The sequence below is a fragment of the Cheilinus undulatus genome, linkage group 9 (assembly GCF_018320785.1).
Source record: "Cheilinus undulatus linkage group 9, ASM1832078v1, whole genome shotgun sequence".
Taxonomy (NCBI): Eukaryota; Metazoa; Chordata; class Actinopteri; order Labriformes; family Labridae; genus Cheilinus; species Cheilinus undulatus.
The window spans coordinates 51786848-51809501 of NC_054873.1; the positions used below are offsets into that span (position 1 = coordinate 51786848).

The following is a 22654-nucleotide window of genomic DNA, read 5'->3' on the forward strand; positions in this document are numbered from 1 at the left end:
TTTGAACCTTCAGAGCCACCGTAGATATCACCTATTTAGATTAAAGCCTGAGAGCGCTCTCAAAGATCCATACTATAGCCTACTATATATCCTATATATATATATATATATATATATATATATATATATATATATATATATATATATATTTTCATTCCGGTTGTTTTAATCTTAGTCTTGTTTTAGCACACCGTGGCCTGCAGGGGGCGGTAAGATGACTCTGATGAGTTGACGCTAGCAGAAATTAAACCAACGAAGAAGTAGCTTCCTGCTTCTCTCAGAGTGTGGAGTTCAGACTGGATAGTAGACCGTCCGATCCTCTCCAGATTAAATAATTCATCTCTAACTCTCAGGTAAGTGACTGAAATAATAATCACTAACGTTAACAGCGCCATTCTGACAACAGCGAAAGAACCCGGATGAGGAAAAGGCGGGAGCAGGAAGTGATAGCTTTAGCTAGGCTGGTAGTGTTTTCACAGAGATTTTAACTTTAGTTCTCTGATCTGGTTTCACTCCGGATTAACAGCCAATAATAGGACACGTCTGTCCTGGTTCTGGGTTTTAGTCAGTATGAGGAAAACTTTAGGACTGTTGGAGACTTCCGGTAGAAGATTTTAGAACCAGGCCGTCATCTCCAGAGTTTGTCTCTAAGGGTTAACGGAACTATGAAGAAAATGTCTGAATGAAGCTGTAGATATGATCCCAGAGGGTTAAATAAAGCTTTAAATATGGCGACAGAGGGTTAAATAAAGCTTTAAATATGGTGACAGAGGGTTAAATAAAGCTTTAAATATGGTGACAGAGGGTTAAATAAAGCTTTAAATATGGCGACAGAGGGTTAAATAAAGCTTTAAATATGGCGACAGAGGGTTAAATAAAGCTTTAAATATGGTGACAGAGGGTTAAATAAAGCCTTAAATATGGCGACAGAGGGTTAAATAAAGCCTTAAATATGGCGACAGAGGGTTAAATAAAGCTTTAAATATGGCGACAGAGGGTTAAATAAAGCTTTAAATATGGGGACAGAGGGTTAAATAAAGCTTTAAATATGGGGACAGAGGGTTAAATAAAGCTTTAAATATGGTGACAGAGGGTTAAATAAAGCTTTAAATATGGTGACAGAGGGTTAAATAAAGCTTTAAATATGGCGACAGAGGGTTAAATAAAGCTTTAAATATGGGGACAGAGGGTTAAATAAAGCTTTAAATATGGGGACAGAGGGTTAAATAAAGCTTTAAATATGGGGACAGAGGGTTAAATAAAGCTTTAAATATGGGGACAGAGGGTTAAATAAAGCTTTAAATATGGCGACAGAGGGTTAAATAAAGCTTTAAATATGGGGACAGAGGGTTAAATAAAGCTTTAAATATGGCGACAGAGGGTTAAATAAAGCTTTAAATATGGCGACAGAGGGTTAAATAAAGCTTTAAATATGGCGACAGAGGGTTAAATAAAGCTTTAAATATGGTGACAGAGGGTTAAATGTAGAGTCTGGTTCTAAAAAAACAGTCTCTGCTCTGCTCCACGTCGGCACAGACTGACATGACCTTTGACTGTTTACATTCAGGGCAGGTCTCAGTCTGATCCTGGATCTCAGTCTGATCCCTGATCTCTGTGTAGTCTTTATGGTCTCTATATGATGTCTATGGACTCTCCATGGTCTCTATGTAGTCTTTATGGTTTCTATGTAGTCTTTATGGTTTCTATGTAGTCTTTATGTTCTCTGTGTGGTCTCTATGTAGTCTTTATGGTCTCTATGTAGTCTTTATGGTTTCTATGTAGTCTTTATGTTCTCTGTGTGGTTTCTATGTAGTCTTTATGGTCTCTATGTAGTCTTTATGGTCGCTGTGTGGTCTCTATGTGGTCTCTGTGTGGTCTCTGTGTAGTCTCTATGTAGTCTTTATGGCTCTATGTAGTCTTTATGGTCGCTGTGTGGTCTCCATGTAGTCTTTATGGTCTCTATGTAGTCTTTATGTTCTCTGTGTGGTCTCTATGTAGTCTTTATGGTCTCCATGTAGTCTTTATGGTCTCTATGTAGTCTTTATGGTCGCTGTGTGGTCTCCATGTAGTCTTTATGGTCTCTGTGTGGTCTTTATGTTCTCTGTGTGGTCTCTATGTAGTCTTTATGGTCTCTATGTAGTCTTTATGGTCTCTATGTAGTCTTTATGGTCGCTGTGTGGTCTCCATGTAGTCTTTATGGTCTCTATGTAGTCTTTACGTTCTCTGTGTGGTCTCTATGTAGTATTTATGGTCGCTGTGTGGTCTCCATGTAGTCTTTATGGTCTCCATTTAGTCTTCATGGTCGCTGTGTGGTCTCCATGTAGTCTTTATGGTCTCCATGTAGTCTTTATGGTCGCTGTGTGGTCTCCATGTAGTCTTTATGGTCTCTGTGTAGTCTTTATGGTCGCTGTGTGGTCCCCATGTAGTCTTTATGGTCTCTGTGTAGTCTTTATGGTCGCTGTGTGGTCTCCATGTAGTCTTTATGCTCTCTGTGTGGTCTTTATGTTCTCTGTGTGGTCTCTATGTAGTCTTTATGGTCTCTATGTAGTCTTTATGGTTTCTATGTATTCTTAGTGGTCTCTGTGTGGTCTCTATGTAGTCTTTATGGTCTCTATGTAGTCTTTATGGTCGTTGTGTGGTCTCTATGTGGTCTCTGTGTGGTCTCTATGTAGTCTTTATGGGCTCTATGTAGTCTTTATGGTCTCTGTGTGGTCTCCATGTAGTCTTTATGGTCTCTATGTAGTCTTTACGGTCTCTGTGTGGTCTTTATGTTCTCTGTGTGGTCTCTATGTAGTCTTTATGGTCTCTATATGATGTCTATGGACTCTCCATGGCCTCTATGTAGTCTTTATGGTCTCTATGTAGTCTTTATGGTCGCTGTGTGGTCTCCATGTAGTCTTTATGGTCTCTATGTAGTCTTTATGGTCGCTGTGTGGTCTCCATGTAGTCTTTATGGTCTCTGTGTAGTCTTTATGGTCGCTGTGTGGTCTCCATGTAGTCTTTATGGTCTCTGTGTGGTCTTTATGTTCTCTGTGTGGTCTCTATGTAGTCTTTATGGTCTCTATGTAGTCTTTATGGTTTCTATGTAGTCTTTATGTTCTCTATGTGGTCTCTATGTAGTCTTTATGGTCTCTATGTAGTCTTTGTGGTCGCTGTGTGGTCTCTATGTGGTCTCTGTGTGGTCTCTATGTAGTCTTCATGGTCTCTATGTAGTCTTTATGGTTTCTATGTAGTCTTTATGTTCTCTATGTGGTCTCTATGTAGTCTTTATGGTCTCTATGTAGTCTTTATGGTTTCTATGTAGTCTTTATGTTCTCTATGTGGTCTCTATGTAGTCTTTATGGTCTCTATGTAGTCTTTATGGTTTCTATGTAGTTTTTATGTTCTCTGTGTGGTCTCTATGTAGTCTTTATGGTCTCTATGTAGTCTTTATGGTCGTTGTGTGGTCTCTATGTGGTCTCTGTGTGGTCTCTATGTAGTCTTTATGGTCTCTATGTAGTCTTTATGGTCTCTATGTAGTCTTTATGGTCGCTGTGTGGTCTCTATGTGGTCTCTGTGTGGTCTCCATGTAGTCTTTATGGTCTCTTTGTAGTCTCTATGGTTTCTATGTGGTCTCTGTGTGGTCTCTATGTAGTCTTTATGGTTTCTATGTGGTCTCTGTGTGGTCTCTATGTAGTCTTTATGGTTTCTATGTGGTCTCTATGTAGTCTTTATGGTTTCTATGTGGTCTCTGTGTGGTCTCTATGTAGTCTTTATGGTCTCTATGTGGTCTCTGTGTGGTCTCTATGTAGTCTTTATGGTTTCTATGTGGTCTCTGTGTGGTCTCTATGTAGTCTTTATGGTCTCTATGTGGTCTCTGTGTGGTCTCTATGTAGTCTTTATGGTTTCTATGTGGTCTCTGTGTGGTCTCTTTGTAGTCTATATGTAGTCTATTTGGTCTCTGTGTGGTCTCTATGTAGTCTTTATGGTTTCTATGTGGTCTCTGTGTGGTCTCTATGTAGTCTTTATGGTTTCTATGTGGTCTCTATGTAGTCTTTATGGTTTCTATGTGGTCTCTGTGTGGTCTCTATGTAGTCTTTATGGTTTCTTAGTGGTCTCTGTGTGGTCTCTATGTAGTCTTTATGGTTTCTATGTGGTCTCTGTGTGGTCTCTATGTAGTCTTTATGGTTTCTATGTGGTCTCTGTGTGGTCTCTATGTAGTCTTTATGGTCTCTATGTGGTCTCTGTGTGGTCTCTATGTAGTCTTTATGGTCTCTATGTGGTCTCTGTGTGGTCTCTATGTAGTCTTTATGGTCTCTATGTGGTCTCTGTGTGGTCTCTATGTAGTCTTTATGGTTTCTATGTGGTCTCTGTGTGGTCTCTATGTAGTCTTTATGGTCTCTATGTGGTCTCTGTGTGGTCTCTATGTAGTCTTTATGGTTTCTATGTGGTCTCTGTGAGGTCTCTATGTAGTCTTTATGGTCTCTCTGGTCTCTGTGGTCTCTATTTAATGATATAATGACATCTGAGGACTGTTTAATGCTGATGGACCTGTTCACCTGCTACGGTGGCCCTGACAGGTCAGTGGATAAGATCATTTAGTTGTTTTTATGCTATTAAATATTAGTTACAACTAAAATCTGACTTTCTCTGACATGTTTGTGACCACTGATGTCAGCACACATAACTAACAATAAAAGAATGTTGTTTTTTCCAACTTCTTATGCACTATTTTATCAGGATCAGCCCTGATCATAGAATTATTGTTGCTATTATCTTAGAAAGTTAACCCTTAAAAACAGTACTCCTGATTATTACACGTTTGGTGTTTCTGCTGCAGCTCTAAAGTGAAATCCATCAGTTTCTCTGTGACTTTAATATTTTTGTCAAATAGAAACCTTTTTTGGTTTTTATTTTTTATTAAAACTATTCACTTATAAATATCAGACATGCCAATAACAATAACATACAACATGAGAGAGTTCACAGATAGTAACAAACATTAAAGAAATAAATAATAAATTAGCTAATAACTTAATAAGAAAAGAAAAGAAAATACAGACTCAGTTCTGTATAAACTGAAATCGCTGACATAGATTTTCTGTTGGAGGTTAAATCAAGAGACTCAAATATTTAATTTAACATTGAAATTTAATCAGAAATAATTTAAAGGGAGGAGCTGAGTTTGAGAATTTAGATTTGTGGATGTGAAATAGAGGCTGACAATGGTAGAGGATTTTATCTTAATATTTAAAATACATTCTTGACTTCAGTGTTGATCACAGTTTCGGGTTTACAGGAGATTTAATTTAAATGTCTGACAGAGAGGACAACAGAAGAATGAGTGGATTATGGTTTCAGTTCAATATTGAAAAAATTACAAAGTCTATCAGCATCAGTAAATCTTCAGATATAAACTCCCACTGGATAAAAGTCATGTAAAGTTTTAATTTGTAATTCTCTGGTTTTGTTTCTATTAGACAATTTAAAGGGACCAAGCGGAGCTCTCTGCCAGTGGATGTTTGTTCCATGAGAATTCCTGAAGGCCTTCCAGTGGGATGACATTTTCCTGGTGTTGTAGAGACATTGACTTTTCTGTTAGTGCATTTTTTAAACCAATACCATTAATATATGGGTTTCTCCTGGTGCTTAAGCTCATCTCGTTTTTTATATTCTTTCATTAGCTACCGTATACCGTTCAGTATGGACATTACAAAGCTACATTCTTTAGACTATAACAGAAATTCTGAATGCCATCATAATCAGTCATCAGAATAATGCTCTGCTCTGTTTAGACACTAGATGGCAGTATTTCCTCACAGATGGCTCCTCCTCTACCTGTATTAACCCTCTCTTACTATTAGTCATTTAAAATCTTTAAAACAAGAGAATGTTGTTTTACAACTCATCAAAGTATGAAATCTTGGAAAAACTAACGTTTGTTTTTTTAAAGGCAGAGGATGGAATGTTTTATTAGTTTATATGACATCTTTAAGGCAGAGGATGGAATGTTTTATTAGTTTATATGACATCTTTAAGGCAGAGGATGGAATGTTTTATTAGTTTATATGACATCGTTAAGGCAGAGGATGGAATGTTTTATTAGTTTATATGACATCTTTAAGGCAGAGGATGGAATGTTTTATTAGTTTATATGACATCTTTAAGGCAGAGGATGGAATGTTTTATTAGTTTATATGACATCTTTAAGGCAGAGGATGGAATGTTTTATTAGTTTATATGACATCTTTAAGGCAGAGCATGGAATGTTTTATTAGTTTATATGACATCTTTAAGGCAGTGAATGGAATGTTTTATTAGTTTATATGACATCTTTGATGGCAGAGGATGGAATGTTTTATTAGTTTATATGACATCTTTAAAGGCAGAGGATGGAATGTTATATTAGTTTATATGACATCATTGATTTTAGAGGATGGAATGTTTTATTAGTTTATATGACATTGTTAAGGCAGAGGATGGAATGTATTATTAGTTTATATGACATCTTTAAGGCAGAGGATGGAATGTTTTAGTTTATATGACATCTTTAAAGGCAGAGGATGGAATGTTTGCTTAGTTTATATGACATCTTTAAGGCAGAGGATGGAATGTTTTATTAGTTTATATGACATCTTTAAGGCAGAGGATGGAATGCTTTATTAGTTTATATGACTCTTTAAAGGCAGAGGATGGAATGTTTTATTAGTTTATATGACATCTTTTAGGCAGAGGATGGAATGTTTTATTAGTTTATATGACATCTTTAAGGCAGAGGATGGAATATTTTTTATTAGTTAATATGACATCTTTAAGGCAGAGGATGGAATGTTTTATTAGTTTATATGACATCTTTAAGGCAGAGGATGGAATGTTTTATTAGTTTAAATAACATCTTTAAGGCAGAGGATGGAATGTTTTATTAGTTTATATGACATCGTTAAGGCAGAGGATGGAATGTTTTATTAGTTTATATGACATCGTTAAGGCAGAGGATGGAATGTTTGCTTAGTTTATATGACATCTTTAAGGCAGAGGATGGAATGTTTTATTAGTTTATATGACATCTTTAAGGCAGAGCATGGAATGTTTTATTAGTTTATATGACATCGTTAAGGCAGAGGATGGAATGTTTTATTAGTTTATATGACATCTTTAAGGCAGAGGATGGAATGTTTTATTAGTTTATATGACATCTTTAAGGCAGAGGATGGAATGTTTTATTAGTTTATATGACATCTTTGATGGCAGAGAATGGAATGTTTTATTAGTTTATATGACATCTTTAAGGCAGAGGATGGAATGTTTTATTAGTTTATATGACATCTTTAAGGCAGAGGATGGAATGTTTTATTAGTTTATATGACATCGTTAAGGCAGAGGATGGAATGTTTTATTAGTTTATATGACATCTTTAAGGCAGAGCATGGAATGTTTTATTAGTTTATATGACATCTTTAAGGCAGTGAATGGAATGTTTTATTAGTTTATATGACATCTTTGATGGCAGAGGATGGAATGTTTTATTAGTTTATATGACATCTTTAAAGGCAGAGGATGGAATGTTTTATTAGTTTATATGACATCATTGATGGCAGAGGATGGAATGTTTTATTAGTTTATATGACATTGTTAAGGCAGAGGATGGAATGTATTATTAGTTTATATGACATCTTTAAGGCAGAGGATGGAATGTTTTATTAGTTTATATGACATCTTTAAGGCAGAGGATGGAATGTTTTATTAGTTTATATGACATCTTTAAAGGCAGAGGATGGAATGTTTTATTAGTTTATATGACATCTTTAAGGCAGAGCATGGAATGTTTTATTAGTTTATATGACATCGTTAAGGCAGAGGATGGAATGTATTATTAGTTTATATGACATCTTTAAGGCAGAGGATGGAATGTTTTATTAGTTTATATGACATCTTTAAGGCAGAGGATGGAATGTTTTATTAGTTTATATGACATCTTTAAGGCAGAGGATGGAATGTTTTATTAGTTTATATGACATCTTTAAGGCAGAGGATGGAATGTTTTATTAGTTTATATGACATCTTTAAGTCGGAGGATGGAATGTTTTATTAGTTTATATGACATCTTTAAAGGCAGAGGATGGAATGTTGTATTAGTTTATATGACGTCTTTAAGGAAGAGGATGGAATGTTTTATTAGTTTATATGACATCTTTAAGGCAGAGGATGGAATGTTTTATTAGTTTATATGACATCTTTAAGGCAGAGGGTGGAATGTTTTATTAGTTTATATGACATCTTTAAGGCAGAGGATGGAATGTTTTATTAGTTTATATGACATCTTTGATGGCAGAGGATGGAATATTTTTTATTAGTTTATATGACATCTTTAAGGCAGAGGATGGAATGTTTTATTAGTTTATATGACATCTTTAAGGCAGAGGATGGAATGTTTTATTAGTTTATATGACATCTTTAAGGCAGAGGATGGAATGTTAGTGGGTACTTTGGTAGTTCTTCTGTTTCGGTCTGATGAAGGATACCAGTCGTTCATCATGAGGGGCCACTAACACGGCCCCTGGAACATGACGGTGTTTCTGCCGTAGATCATGAGGGGCCACTAACACGGCCCCTGGAACATGACGGTGTCTCTGCTGTAGATCATGAGGGGCCACTAACACGGCCCCTGGAACATGACGGTGTCTCTGCTGTAGATCATGAGGGGCCACTAACACGGCCCCTGGAACATGACGGTGTTTCTGCCGTAGATCATGAGGGGCCACTAACACGGCCCCTGGAACATGACGGTGTTTCTGCCGTAGATCATGAGGGGCCACTAACACGGCCCCTGGAACATGACGGTGTTTCTGCCGTAGATCATGAGGGGCCACTAACACGGCCCCTGGAACATGACAGTGTCTCTGCCGTAGATCATGAGGGGCCACTTACACGGCCCCTGGAACATGACAGTGTCTCTTGTGTTTATCATGAGGGGCCACTAACACGGCCCCTGGAACATGACAGTGTCTCTTCTGTTTATCGTGAGGGGCCACTAACACGGTCCCTGGAACGTGACGGTGTTTCTGCCGTAGATCATGAGGGGCCACTAACACGGCCCCTGGAACATGACAGTGTCTCTGCCGTAGATCATGAGGGGCCACTAACACGGCCCCTGGAACATGATGGTGTCTCTGCCGTAGATCATGAGGGGCCACTAACACGGCCCCTGGAACATGTTCTCTGAGATCATGAGGGGCCACTAACACGGCCCCTGGAACATGACAGTGTCTCTTGTGTTTATCATGAGGGGCCACTAACACGGCCCCTGGAACATGACGGTGTCTCTTCTGTTTATCGTGAGGGGCCACTAACACGGCCCCTGGAACATGATGGTGTTTCTGCCGTAGATCATGAGGGGCCACTAACACGGCCCCTGGAACATGACAGTGTCTCTTCTGTTTATCGTGAGGGGCCACTAACACGGCCCCTGGAACATGATGGTGTTTCTGCCGTAGATCATGAGGGGCCACTAACACGGCCCCTGGAACATGACAGTGTCTCTGCCGTAGATCATGAGGGGCCACTAACACGGCCCCTGGAACATGACGGTGTTTCTGCCGTAGATCATGAGGGGCCACTAACACGGCCCCTGGAACATGACAGTGTCTCTGCCGTAGATCATGAGGGGCCACTAACACGGCCCCTGGAACATGACAGTGTCTCTTGTGTTTATCATGAGGGGCCACTAACACGGCCCCTGGAACATGACAGTGTCTCTTCTGTTTATCATGAGGGGCCACTAACACGGCCCCTGGAACATGACAGTGTCTCTTCTGTTTATCATGAGGGGCCACTAACACGGCCCCTGGAACATGACGGTGTTTCTGCCGTAGATCATGAGGGGCCACTAACACGGCCCCTGGAACATGACGGTGTTTCTGCCGTAGATCATGAGGGGCCACTAACACGGCCCCTGGAACATGACAGTGTCTCTTCTGTTTATCGTTAGGGGCCACTTACACGGCCCCTGGAACATGACAGTGTCTCTTCTGTTTATCGTGAGGGGCCACTAACACGGCCCCTGGAACATGACGGTGTTTCTGCCGTAGATCATGAGGGGCCACTAACACGGCCCCTGGAACATGACAGTGTCTCTGCCGTAGATCATGAGGGGCCACTAACACGGCCCCTGGAACATGACGGTGTCTCTGCCGTAGATCATGAGGGGCCACTTACACGGCCCCTGGAACATGACAGTGTCTCTTCTGTTTATCGTGAGGGGCCACTAACACGGCCCCTGGAACATGACAGTGTCTCTTCTGTTTAGATCGTGAGGGCCACTAACACGGCCCCTGGAACATGACGGTGTCTGCCGTAGATCATGAGGGGCCACTAACACGGCCCCTGGAACATGACAGTGTCTCTGCCGTAGATCATGAGGGGCCACTAACACGGCCCCTGGAACATGACAGTGTCTCTGCCGTAGATCATGAGGGGCCACTAACACGGCCCCTGGAACATGACGGTGTCTCTGCCGTAGATCATGAGGGGCCACTAACACGGCCCCTGGAACATGATGGTGTTTCTGCCGTAGATCATGAGGGGCCACTAACACGGCCCCTGGAACATGACAGTGTCTCTGCCGTAGATCATGAGGGGCCACTAACACGGCCCCTGGAACATGACGGTGTTTCTGCCGTAGATCATGAGGGGCCACTAACACGGCCCCTGGAACATGATGGTGTCTCTGCCGTAGATCATGAGGGGCCACTAACACGGCCCCTGGAACATGACGGTGTCTCTGCTGTTCTTTCCGTAGGTGCAGAGCAGACGCCATCTTCTCCCCCCTCTCTCGTTGCGTGCATGTTTGTGTGTCGTCTCTCTCTGCGTCTATGTGAGTCTGTTTCTCTGAGGTAGTGTATGTGACAGTGGGTGTGGCCGACCCCCCCTCCTCAGCCCGCCATGTCCCCGGTTCCCTCCACGGTTCAGTCGAGTCCTTGGGTGTGTCTTCACCTCCTCGGCCTGCTCCTCCTCCTCTCTCACTCCTCCTCCACGGTGACCTCGAGGAAGGACCCTGATCCTGGCAACCTCCTGGCTCCCCCAAACACAATACAAGGTAACGGTTCCCCTCCTGACCAGCATAGGTTTATGAGTATTTCAGGAAACATCTGCATGTTCTCCTCCCATCATAGGTGAAGACATAGATCTAGATCAGAAGCTCAGCCTGGGGTTTGATGGTTTCATATCCAGTGTTTCATACGGGAAGTTCACCTGTGAAGGTGTTAGCTGGCTTTAACTCCACACCCCTGTGAAACACTGTTCTCCTTTCAGAGCAGAGGTAGACTTCAGAGACCCTCAGAGACCTTCATCCAGATATACACCTCTGTCTGTGGATCTAGTCCCCCCTGTCAGGGTCCAGATCTGCAGGTTTAGTTCTACATTAGGGGTTAAAATCTCCACTGCCCTCTACTGGCTGAAACCGTCTCAGTTATTTTGATCATATCCTATTGGCTGATCTGGAGCTTTGTAGCGCTATCTGCTGACACTACAGAGCTCTACAGGTACCGCCCACTTTCTCATTCTAGTAGCAGCCCACAGCTGAAAATCAAGCTCCACCAATCAGAGAGACACTAGAGGATTGTGGGTAATGTAGTATTTTTGGCTGAGATCATGAATGAACTATGTTTGTCTTGACTAGAGGTTGAAATCTCAGAAATCTTCAGTAGCATATACCACGGTAGCTCATGGTCAGTGTTGCTCGGTTATTCTGATAGTCTGGTTAATAATCAGATCTACTACGGAGAAAATGAACAGACTTTTGCTTCTGAAACCACACTGTTCTATAGGAGCACACACCTTTAGATATGAATACGAGGTGTTCAGAAGTGCATCTTAAAGAGCCGATTTCACAGTTTCCATCCTGATGTTGAGCTGAGAAATTCTCATGTTTTTGTTTGTTCTTCCTCCTCCAGGTGATCATGTTGATGATCATGATCATGTTGAGACCATGTCTCTGCCACAGAGCAGTCGGAACTCCAACCAGAATTCACCAGGCGACACTGTAGCATCCTTAACGCCACCCAAACAGGCAATGGAAGGAATAGCGTTATCCAACACGTCAACCAAACAACAGCCAGCAGCACCAGACCCTCCGCCTACTGAACAGGTTCATGTGACCACGAAGGGAAAGATTGACTCAACCAGCAATGAAACGTCAAAAACACTGACGACATCGACACCGACAACAACAACGAAACCAACAACGAAACCGACACCGACAACAACAACGAAACCGACGGCACCAACAACAACAACGAAACCAACAACGACACCGACAACAACAACGAAACCGACAACAACACCAACACCGACACCAACACCGACACCAACAACGACACCAACAACGACACTGACAACACAGACGGCGTCTACAATGTCATCTCCACCTACAAACGTCACAACATTTGCTCCAGCACCTTCAGCTACAAAACCAGTGACACTATCATCCCCACCACAAACAACAGCAGCTCAGCCTCAAACGACGAAGACGACCTCTGCAGCAAATTCAACACCCTCGCCACCAATGACACCTCCAGCAACATCTTCTACAACCTCGACAACTTCACCAACGCCAACAGCAAAAACCTCTAAAAGCACAACATCTGCAGCAACACCTGGCCCTAAAGCAACCACCGGTTCAGTCGCCATGCCACAGCCAAACTCCTCAAGCACCAGGACACCACAGATCCAGAAGACCTCGCCACCCACAGGACCGGCTACCGTCACTCCAACCAGCCATCGTGACGAGGGAATGCGGCAAGGGAACGGCGTTGTAGATGTAGCAGGATCGGCTCTGACCAGAAAGCTGGTGGATACGGCGTCTTTGCTCGCCGTCCTGCTCTTTGGCTTGCTCTTCTTCCTGGTGACGGTGGCGGTTTTTGTTACGCAAGCCTACGAGAGCTACAGGAGGAAGGACTACACACAGGTGGACTACCTGATCAACGGCATGTACACTGACTCTGGGGTGTGAGGGAGGAAGCACAACAGGAAGGGATTGTTTATCTGTCCTTGGTTTCAAAGAACAAGGAATGGAGGGTTGACTGTTTGGTGCCACGGTGCTGATCCTGTGCCTCTGATTGGTCAGCTTACTCCTGATGAACTCTCTAACAGCTCACTTTGACACTTTGTTTTTTTCCTTTAAAGGGTTGAATGTTAGAGTTTAACTTTATCGTGCCATAAATGTGTCCTAACTGCAAAAGAGCATTAATGATGGATGGGGAACAGCGTGTCCTCACAGCACGCCATGCAGAAAAGTTGGCGACTCTATATTATAGTCCCGCTAAGTGTCCTAACAGCACGCCATGCAAACAGGAATCGGCGACTCTATATTTTAGTCCTGCTAAGCGTCCTAACAGCTCTTTAGCAATGAAGCCCAATGAAACACTGAGCAGCAACCACAAGGGTTTAAAAAGTAAAATTAACATCTCAAGAAGCTCAAAATGAATCTGAATCTGTGACACTTTCATAAAACTTAGGACAGGGACATGGAAGGACTGGGAAAATTGTGGAACATTCCAGAGGTAGGAAGTTAATTGGTGATTAGTTGTCAAGCACATTTCAACAAAACAAGGCTAAGACACATTCGACAGAAGTTACAACAGCATGGCTTCACAGTGAAAGAGGCCTAGACTGGCCTACATGCAACAGACAAGTGTGGAATGTTTTATGGGCTGTAAAGCATGACATCATTAAAGCCAGAGGACGGAATGTTAGTGAAGCTGCGTTTCCCTCGCTCCTCATCAGCTCCGCCCACTTTTCTGAAAGGACAGCCAGCATCAGGGGGAGATTGGTAGAAAATCTCAAATTTAGTCCAGCAGTTCCACAATCTCTGAACCGTTTAAACCCATCAGTCTGTTCCTATTGGCCGTTCTGTTGCCATGCTGAAATGGACAGGAACAGTGGACACTGGCGAGGTTTTTGGAGTGTCCCATAGGAGGATTTTCTCAATTTTCCCTCTTTCCTCTCATAAAGCTGTAAGCTTGTTTGACAAAGTGAAGACAGGGGTGCAAAAATATTCAGCTCAACATTGTCTGAGTTTTAACAACACAAAAACACGTACTTCTGTTTTTCCACCTTCAGAATAAAAGCGCTACATTTCCAGGTGAGAACTTAAATTCACAAGGCAGAGACTTAAATCTCTGACAGATGCAGACAGTTTGGATATCTGTTAGGACACGCTGTTACTGGTCTGTTTCTAACACTGACACTTCCTCTGAATGTTCAGAGTTGGACTTCTTTTGCTCGTGCCAAATCAAGAGAACCATCCTGAGTGTCTGAGCTCCCTCAGGTCAGATCTCTGCCTACAAATCCACATTAAAAATCCTCCTGTTCTATCTGTAGTCAGTGACTTCTAAATCAGCCTCAGTGATCAATCTTTGACTGATTACAGGATTAAAACCGTCATACAGACATTTCAGGTGAATTATACTAAACTCCTGCTTCCAAAAATAGCATCAGCCCACCCCTGGAAAGTTCTGATCTTCCAGCCCAAAGAGCTCGATGTGATCGAGCTTCTTTGAAATCGGAGTAAATCTCCATGTGGAAAAAAATCCCGGGTCCATAGAAGTACAAAGATTTCCCAGAAACATTTCACTCCATCGTCCTGCCAGCTGAAAACTCTGGAAGATGTATTTTCATCTTTCTGCAGAAAGTTTCTCCAGATGTCGTTGAAGGGCCAGAAAACACACGAACCCCAACTAGAGAGAGAGTGTCGAGTCTACACGTTACTAAGTTTATCTCAGTCAGAGCGTTTATGTGCAGAAAGAAAAACTCAGTTATCGTGTTAGTATGATTAGAACTGGACCTTTAAACTGTAAAACTAAATCACGTTTTCCAAAGTCAGACTAACACAGACAGATAAAGATTCACTCTCTACGGTTTTCTCAACGCTTTCCACCAATCCAGTTCCAGGGCTGGTTCAGAGCCCGCACTAAACGAGATGAAATCATCAAGGTATGGAAAGACTGGGAAACTGTGGAACATTCCAGAACATTCCACTGGTAGGAACGTTAATTTGAAATTGGTCATCGAGAATATTTCAGCAAAACAGGACCAAGACACATTCCGCCTAAGTTACAACAGCATGGCTTCACAGTGAAAGAGGGCGGGGCCTAGACTGGCCTACATGCAAAAGGCAAGAGTGGAATGTTTCATAGACTTTATAGGATGACCTCATCTTTTAAAGTCAAGGTTGGAATGTTTCATATGTTTTATAGGATGACCTCATCTTTTAAAGTCAAGGGTGGAATGTTTCATAGGTTTTATAGGATGACCTCATCTTTTAAAGTCAAGGGTGGAATGTTTCATAGACTTTATAGGATGACCTCATCTTTTAAAGTCAAGGTTGGAATGTTTCATAGGTTTTATAGGATGACCTCATCTTTTAAAGTCAAGGTTGGAATGTTTCATAGGTTTTATAGGATGACCTCATCTTTTAAAGTCAAGGTTGGAATGTTTCATAGACTTTATAGGATGACCTCATCTTTTAAAGTCAAGGTTGGAATGTTTCATAGGTTTTATAGGATGACCTCATCTTTTAAAGTCAAGGTTGGAATGCTTTATGGGTTTTTTAGGATGACCTCGTCTTTAATGTCAAGGGTCGAATGTTTCATAGACTTTAGAGGATGACCTCATCTTTTAAAGTCAAGGTTGGAATGTTTCATAGGTTTTATAGGATGACCTCGTCTTTAATGTCAAGCGTGGAATGTTTCATAGGTTTTATAGGATGACCTCATCTTTAAAAGTCAAGGTTGGAATGTTTTATAGACTTTATAGGATGACCTCATCTTTTAAAGTCAAGGTTGGAATGTTTCATAGGCTTTATAGGATGAACTCGTCTTTAATGTCAAGGGTGGAATGTTTCATAGGCTTTATAGGATGACCTTGTCTTTAATGGCAAGGGTGGAATGTTTCATAGGCTTTATAGGATGACCTCGTCTTTAATGGCAAGGGTGGAATGTTTCATAGACTTTATAGGATGACCTCATCTTTTAAAGTCAAGGTTGGAATGTTTCATAGGCTTTATAGAATGACCTCGTCTTTAATGTCAAGGGTGGAATGTTTCATAGGCTTTATAGAATGACCTCGTCTTTAATGTCAAGGGTGGAATGTTTCATAGGCTTTATAGGATGACCTTGTCTTTAATGGCAAGGGTGGAATGTTTCATAGGCTTTATAGTATGATGATTTGTATGTTTATCATAGACTTTATAGGATGACCTCATCTTTTAAAGTCAAGGTTGGAATGTTTCATAGGCTTTATAGAATGACCTCGTCTTTAATGTCAAGGGTGGAATGTTTCATAGGCTTTATAGAATGACCTCGTCTTTAATGTCAAGGGTGGAATGTTTCATAGGCTTTATAGGATGACCTTGTCTTTAATGGCAAGGGTGGAATGTTTCATAGGCTTTATAGGATGATGATTTGTATGTTTATCTGATGATAATTAAATGCACTGAAGGCCAACCCCTCCTCAGAAGTCTACTGTAGTTAACGGCTGACTTTAAACCCTCTAAGATGAAGCTGAGTATTTCCTGTCTGTTTCTCTAAAGCTTTGTCTGAATTTCACCGTCATTGCTCCTCAAGCTTTCATTAACGTGCCATAGAGGTATTTCTGCTGCTTTTGCACACATGCAATGAATGATGGGAAACAGGGCCATACTAGATCTTTATTTCAATATATTTTTGCACAAGGTGAATGTATTATTGGATGTTTGATGTCTCCTACTCACCGTGTTATTGTCTTATATTTAGTCCAGACACATTTCTACAGTTGATGTAGCTTCAGGTCTTATGTTTTTGTTTCATATTTTATATTCCACTCGTCCTCTTATCATTCCTGAACACGTCCCTGTTATTCTTAAATCTAGGACTTGTGTTCCATTTGTGGGTGAATTTTTAGGGATGCCCTGATCATGTGTTTCTGCTACATGATTGGCTGATACTGATCATATTTATAAAACTCAGTATTCAGACCTCCTTCACTGTTTTCAGGTTTGTTTCATCCTGGTGCTTCAGTCGTTTAAATTCAGGACGTCATGGCGGGCCCTGAGTGAGATTAATGAGAATTAAAAAAAAAAAAATTATCAGCTGTAGCATCAGGATGAAATAGAGGAAAACTGAAAAAGTGATGGAGATCTGAATCCTTTATATGAGCTGTATGAGCTGGATTAGCTGTTGGTCCATCTACTGAGCTCTGTAATACATCCAACCTCCACCAGGTGGCAGTGTACCCTGATAAAAGGAGCACAGAGGCCATCTTTATTCAGTCAACAACATGCTTCTACAGCAGACTAGTTGATCAGGGTTCCCACCAGTCAGGGCATCCCTAGAAAATCTCAGTTGTTTTTGTTGATGAAGTTGTTTCTGCTCTTCATGAATGACTAAACTTCAGACTGTGAGGGTTAAAGTGTCCAGAACATTCCACAGAACAAGGAGAAGGTTCTCTTTGAGACTGTTAGAATAATTTAAGGATTATAGCAATGTTCTGTCCATGATGGTTTTTTTGTTGTTTTTGTGATGTTTCAAACAGAAACTCAACTCAAACCTTCAGACTGGATCAAACGGTAGCCTTTACTTTCTCTGACCAGCTTTTTTTTTTTCATATTTTTCTTCCTAGTGTTTGTGTTTGATGGACTTTTGCCAAATAAGAACTGAAGCACATTATTATTGAAAAAGCCAAGGGGAACATAAAGCCATTATAGACGTGACAGACAGAGATCCAGGTGGACCTGAGAGCTCACCCTGATGAAAATGACTGTTCTATGAGGAGTCAGGTTCTGCTGTTGGACCTAAACATTTTGTCTTCATTCTCATGTCTTTAATTTGATGTCATTAAAAAGTTTGTTTTCTTTAAAAAAAAAAGATGCATTTCTCTGTGTCTGTTAACAAATACTGAAGCGTGCTGAGAGCAACGGTTTTTACCTTTACAGGACATTTTACCTCCAGAGGGAGTTTTCTTTGGTGTTCCACGAGGGGAAGTAAACGTCAGGCAGTTAAAGTCCGTCAGTTAAAGTCCGTCAGTTAAAGTCCGTCAGTTAAACTCTGGCAGTTAAAGTCCGGCAGTTAAAGTCCGGCAGTTAAACTCTGGCAGTTAAAGTCCGTCAGTTAAAGTCCGTCAGTTAAACTCTGGCAGTTAAAGTCCGTCAGTTAAAGTCCGTCAGTTAAAGTCCGGCAGTTAAACTCTGGCAGTTAAAGTCCGTCAGTTAAACTCTGGCAGTTAAAGTCCGTCAGTTAAAGTCCGTCAGTTAAAGTCCGTCAGTTAAACTCTGGCAGTTAAAGTCCGTCAGTTAAAGTCTGTCAGTTAAAGTCCGGCAGTTAAAGTCCGTCAGTTAAAGTCTGTCAGTTAAAGTCCGGCAGTTAAACTCTGGCAGTTAAAGTCCGTCAGTTAAACTCTGGCAGTTAAACTCTGGCAGTTAAAGTCCGTCAGTTAAAGTCCGTCAGTTAAACTCTGGCAGTTAAAGTCCGTCAGTTAAAGTCCGTCAGTTAAAGTCCGTCAGTTAAACTCTGGCAGTTAAACTCTGGCAGTTAAAGTCTGTCAGTTAAAGTCCGGCAGTTAAACTCTGGCAGTTAAAGTCCGTCAGTTAAAGTCCGTCAGTTAAACTCTGGCAGTTAAAGTCTGTCAGTTTAAGTCCGTCAGTCAAAGTCAGTGGTTTTCCCTCTCTGATGTGTTTAAACTGGTTTTATTGGGGTTTTTTCTGTTTTCAGAGCATTATTAATGCAAAGATGAAGCTGATGTGTTTTCTGAGAGTTGATCAATGATTGGCGAGCATTGATTGGCCGTGATGTTTAATTCATGGCGCTGCAGTAGTATTTCTGATCTCAGTCATTGATTGGCGCTCAGAGCGGAGCGTTCGTAGCCAGCGTGCGCTGTGTCTGAGCGTCAGCCGTTCATCGATCTGCTCGCCACATTTCTCAGCGCTCCTCCTCGGCCTCGGGGAGTCTGCTCCAGCATGGCTCCTGCTCGTCTTAGTAAAGGCAGAAATATTTTTATTGGTTGTTTCTCGCTAATCAGACGGGAAAGCGCTCGCTTGTAAAGCACACAGGCGTGTTTACCGGCAGGTTTGGCTCAGAGAGGAGCGTAAGGATGTGGAATTACCTCACTTTTACCTCCAAACGCTGATTTCTACGGTGGCCCTGAGGCTCAGAAACACAAACATGTTTCAGTCCTTACAGAAAAGATTAAAGCTCAACATTTGTGAAATGTTCTGAATCAAACCAGAAGACTGGAGCTCAGATTGATCACATGTTTGAGGGAGATATTCTCTCTGACTGTTGGAGGTTCAGTCTTCAGCGCAGAAACAAACGAGGAGGAGACAGGAGGGTTCAAACGTTCTAAATCTGGAGCTTTACCCCAAACCCTAAATACCTGTCCCAGGTTTTTTGTCTTCATGGTATCAACCTGAGAAGGATGAGAGACTGACTGTTCCAGGAGTACAGACAGAGACGGTCACATGATCTGACCACATGACCTCCTCCCTGATAGTCTCCATGTGGTCCGTGGCGTGTTCCTGGTCTCTCCTCCCTGACGGATCTGCGTTAGAAAACACTTTCCTCGCTGCCAACAAACCCACAACAAAGACAGCAGCACGCCAGGCGGTGCGTTAGCACGGCGAGCCACACAGACCACACAGTCATCTGCAGGGATCAGGTTTAAAGGAATAACACGCAGAATTTTCTGTTCCCTCAGACATGATCAGCAGTTTTCAGAGAGGAATTCTTTCATTTCTGGAGTTTTAACAGAACGTTTCAGTCACAGCAGGCGTCATAACACTCACATCATATTGTCTATGAGGGCTTCATGCCTTTATTCTGATAGGACAGCTGGAGAGAGAGGCGGGACTAGGAGTCACTCCTACGACCAGTGAGTCCTGGTGGGTAGTAGGGCAGCCGTTGAGCTTGACCTCGGCTCCAGAGCAACACGTGTGTCGATGTGTTGAGCTTGACTCTGGCTGAGCTGGGGGCGTGACGGTCCGGGAGTCGTGCTTTGGTGCATGTAATCACATGACAAATAGGTCTGAACTATTTAAAAAGATAAACAAATGTGGCAGTATTAACCATCAGTTATATTCATTAGTGTTGGCTAAGTTAAAGCACCAACGAAGAAGAGGACGGAGTCTACCAAACACATGAAGAAGATGTGAGCTCCCTCTAGAGGAGTGAGACCTCCTGTCCTCTCCCTCGTCTCTGCTCTGGTTTTAGACGGTCCAATCAGAGCAACACATGACAACGTGCACATGTTCCTCTGAAGCTGATAGGCTCCTGCTGCTGTAGATTGTTCTCGCCGGAGCTTCTCAGGGAATAAATCGGTGCCGAGGCGGTCAGGAGACCGCTAACTCCTAACAGGAGTGCTAACACGTCTCTGCTGTAGCACTAGACGAACAAACTACAGCTGCACTGATGTTGGTGAAAAGATACGGTAAGGGAGGAAATCTCTGATTTAATCAATGAACCAACCCGACATCAGAGCCATGACCCCTAAACCTAGGTCAGAGCCATGACCCCTAAACCTAGGTCAGAGCCATGACCCCTAAACCTAGGCCAGATCCATGACCCCTAAACCTAGGTCAGAGCCATGACCCCTAAACCTAGGTCAGAGCCATGACCCCTAAACCTAGGCCAGATCCATGACCCCTAAACCTAGGTCAGAGCCATGACCCCTAAACCTAGGTCAGAGCCATGACCCCTAAACCTAGGCCAGATCCATGACCCCTAAACCTAGGCCAGAGCCATGACCCCTAAACCTAGGTCAGAGCCATGACCCCTAAACCTAGGTCAGAGCCATGACCCCTAAACCTAGGCCAGATCCATGACCCCTAAACCTAGGCCAGATCCATGACCCCTAAACCTAGGTCAGAGCCATGACCCCTAAACCTAGGCCAGATCCATGACCCCTAAACCTAGGCCAGATCCATGACCCCTAAACCAGGGACCAAAACTGTTAAACCTACACCAGGGTTCTAACTGTGACCTTTAAACCAGGGTCTGGACCGTGACCTCTAAGCCAGGGTCTGAAACGTGACCCATAAACCAGGGTCCATCTGTGACCCATAAACCAGGGTCCAATCTGTGACCCCTAAACCAGGGTCTGAAACATGACCCATAAACCAGGGTCCGAAACTGTGACCCATAAACCAGGGTCCATCCGTGACCCCTAAACCAGGGTCTGAAACGTGACCCATAAACCAGGGCCAATCCATGACCCCTAAACCAGGGTCTGAAACGTGACCCATAAACCAGGGCCAATCCATGACCCCTAAACCAGGGTCTGAAACATGACCCATAAACCAGGGTCCGAAACTGTGACCCATAAACCAGGGTCCATCCGTGACCCCTAAACCAGGGTCTGAAACGTGACCCATAAACCAGGGCCAATCCATGACCCCTAAACCAGGGTCTGAAACTGTGACCCATAAACCAGGGTCCATCCGTGACCCCTAAACCAGGGTCCGAAACTGTGACCCATAAACCAGGGCCAATCCATGACCCCTAAACCAGGGTCTGAAACGTGACCCATAAACCAGGGTCTGAAACTGTGACCCCTAAACCAGGGTCCATCCGTGACCCATAAACCAGGGTCCGAAACTGTGACCCCTAAACTAGGGTCCGATCCGTGACCCCTAAACCAGGGTCTGAAACGTGACCCATAAACCAGGGTCCATCCGTGACCCATAAACCAGGGTCCGAAACTGTGACCCATAAACCAGGGCCAATGCATGACCCCTAAACCAGGGTCTGAAACGTGACCCATAAACCAGGGTCCGAAACAGTGACCCCTAAACCAGGGTCCGATCCGTGGTCTGAACTGTTCCACCTCTAGTTTTAACTGATGACATATAAATAATTGTTTCACGGCTGTTTTAACCTGAAGGTGCTGCTTCACATCTTCACCTGCCAACCACAGACAGAGTGGGCGTGGCTAATGATGCTGTTTTACAGGTAACGGCTGTTAGCAGAGATCATGTTGACATGTTGATGTTAAACAGGTTCACCGTGTTAGCTCGGTCTGTGCTAACATCTGCTAAATAAACACATGGACAGCCAAGGATCATGGGAACAGACTTCAGAAATGTAGTCAAACATCAGACACATGAGGCCACATGGTGGCGCTGCAGGAGAGTCCAGACATCAGCGTTCATGAGCCGTTCAGGTTTGATGGAAACTTCCTGTTTGAGGGAAAAGATGATCACAGAGATCAGCGGTAGGTTTTAGGAAACACGCTCACACTGGAGATCAAAATTAGAGAACAATCCACAATTTCCTACATTTCAGGTTCTCTGAATCGCCCTGTTGTAAAATGATCCAGACACGAGTAAAAGAGCAGGATTTTAAGCATATTGCATGTGTGCATATAATGTGAAGCACAGTATAAAAAACTTAAATGAAATATTTAAAAAGAACGCTGATCAAAATTAGAGAACACTTTCAGATACCTCCCAGTAATCGCTGATAGCCTGGCACCTGGTGCTAATCTCCTTACTTATCTGACAAACCCTGTTTAACTGGCAGTCTAACTTCCAGATTTCACTGACTTCACAAGATAGTGAGCCGTTCTAAAGTGACTAAAACCCTCCGGCAGCAGGTTGTCCAGATGAAGGCCAAAGGGATGACCCTGTCAACCACAGCAGGAGAAGTTGGCT

General features: G+C 42.6%; 1 protein-coding gene and 1 long non-coding RNA gene across 3 annotated transcripts; one reads left to right on the top strand and one right to left on the bottom strand.

The window, feature by feature from the left end:
* The first annotated feature begins 247 nt into the window (after positions 1–247).
* Positions 248–16184, top strand: LOC121514741 (uncharacterized protein C11orf24-like). Of its 2 annotated transcripts, XM_041795025.1 has the most exons (4): positions 251–353; positions 5460–5576; positions 10778–11074; positions 11931–16184. In XM_041795025.1, the coding sequence occupies exons 3-4, from the start codon at positions 10921–10923 to the stop codon at positions 12986–12988; spliced, it is 1212 nt and encodes a 403-aa protein (XP_041650959.1). In that variant the 5' UTR covers positions 251–353; positions 5460–5576; positions 10778–10920; the 3' UTR covers positions 12989–16184. The 2 variants fall into 2 exon arrangements, with proteins under 2 accessions (XP_041650961.1, XP_041650959.1); XM_041795027.1 differs by lacking the exon at positions 5460–5576 and having other exon boundaries at positions 248–353.
* LOC121514742 lies at positions 15438–17870 on the bottom strand. The gene is made up of 2 exons (XR_005992326.1): positions 16236–17870; positions 15438–15999 (listed from the first exon to the last, which is right to left on the bottom strand). It is a non-coding gene; the product is annotated as an uncharacterized LOC121514742 (long non-coding RNA).
* Positions 17871–22654: the final 4784 nt, after the last annotated feature.

What these genes read in the sequence shown, in the direction of transcription:
- LOC121514741 (XM_041795027.1), top strand. Translation starts at nt 10,921, where the DNA reads ATGTCCCCGGTTCCCTCCACGGTTCAGTCGAGTCCTTGGGTGTGTCTT. An exon ending in TCCCCCAAACACAATACAAG is followed by an intron (nt 11,075 to 11,930) that starts GTAACGGTTCCC and finishes TTCCTCCTCCAG; the next exon opens with GTGATCATGTTGATGATCAT.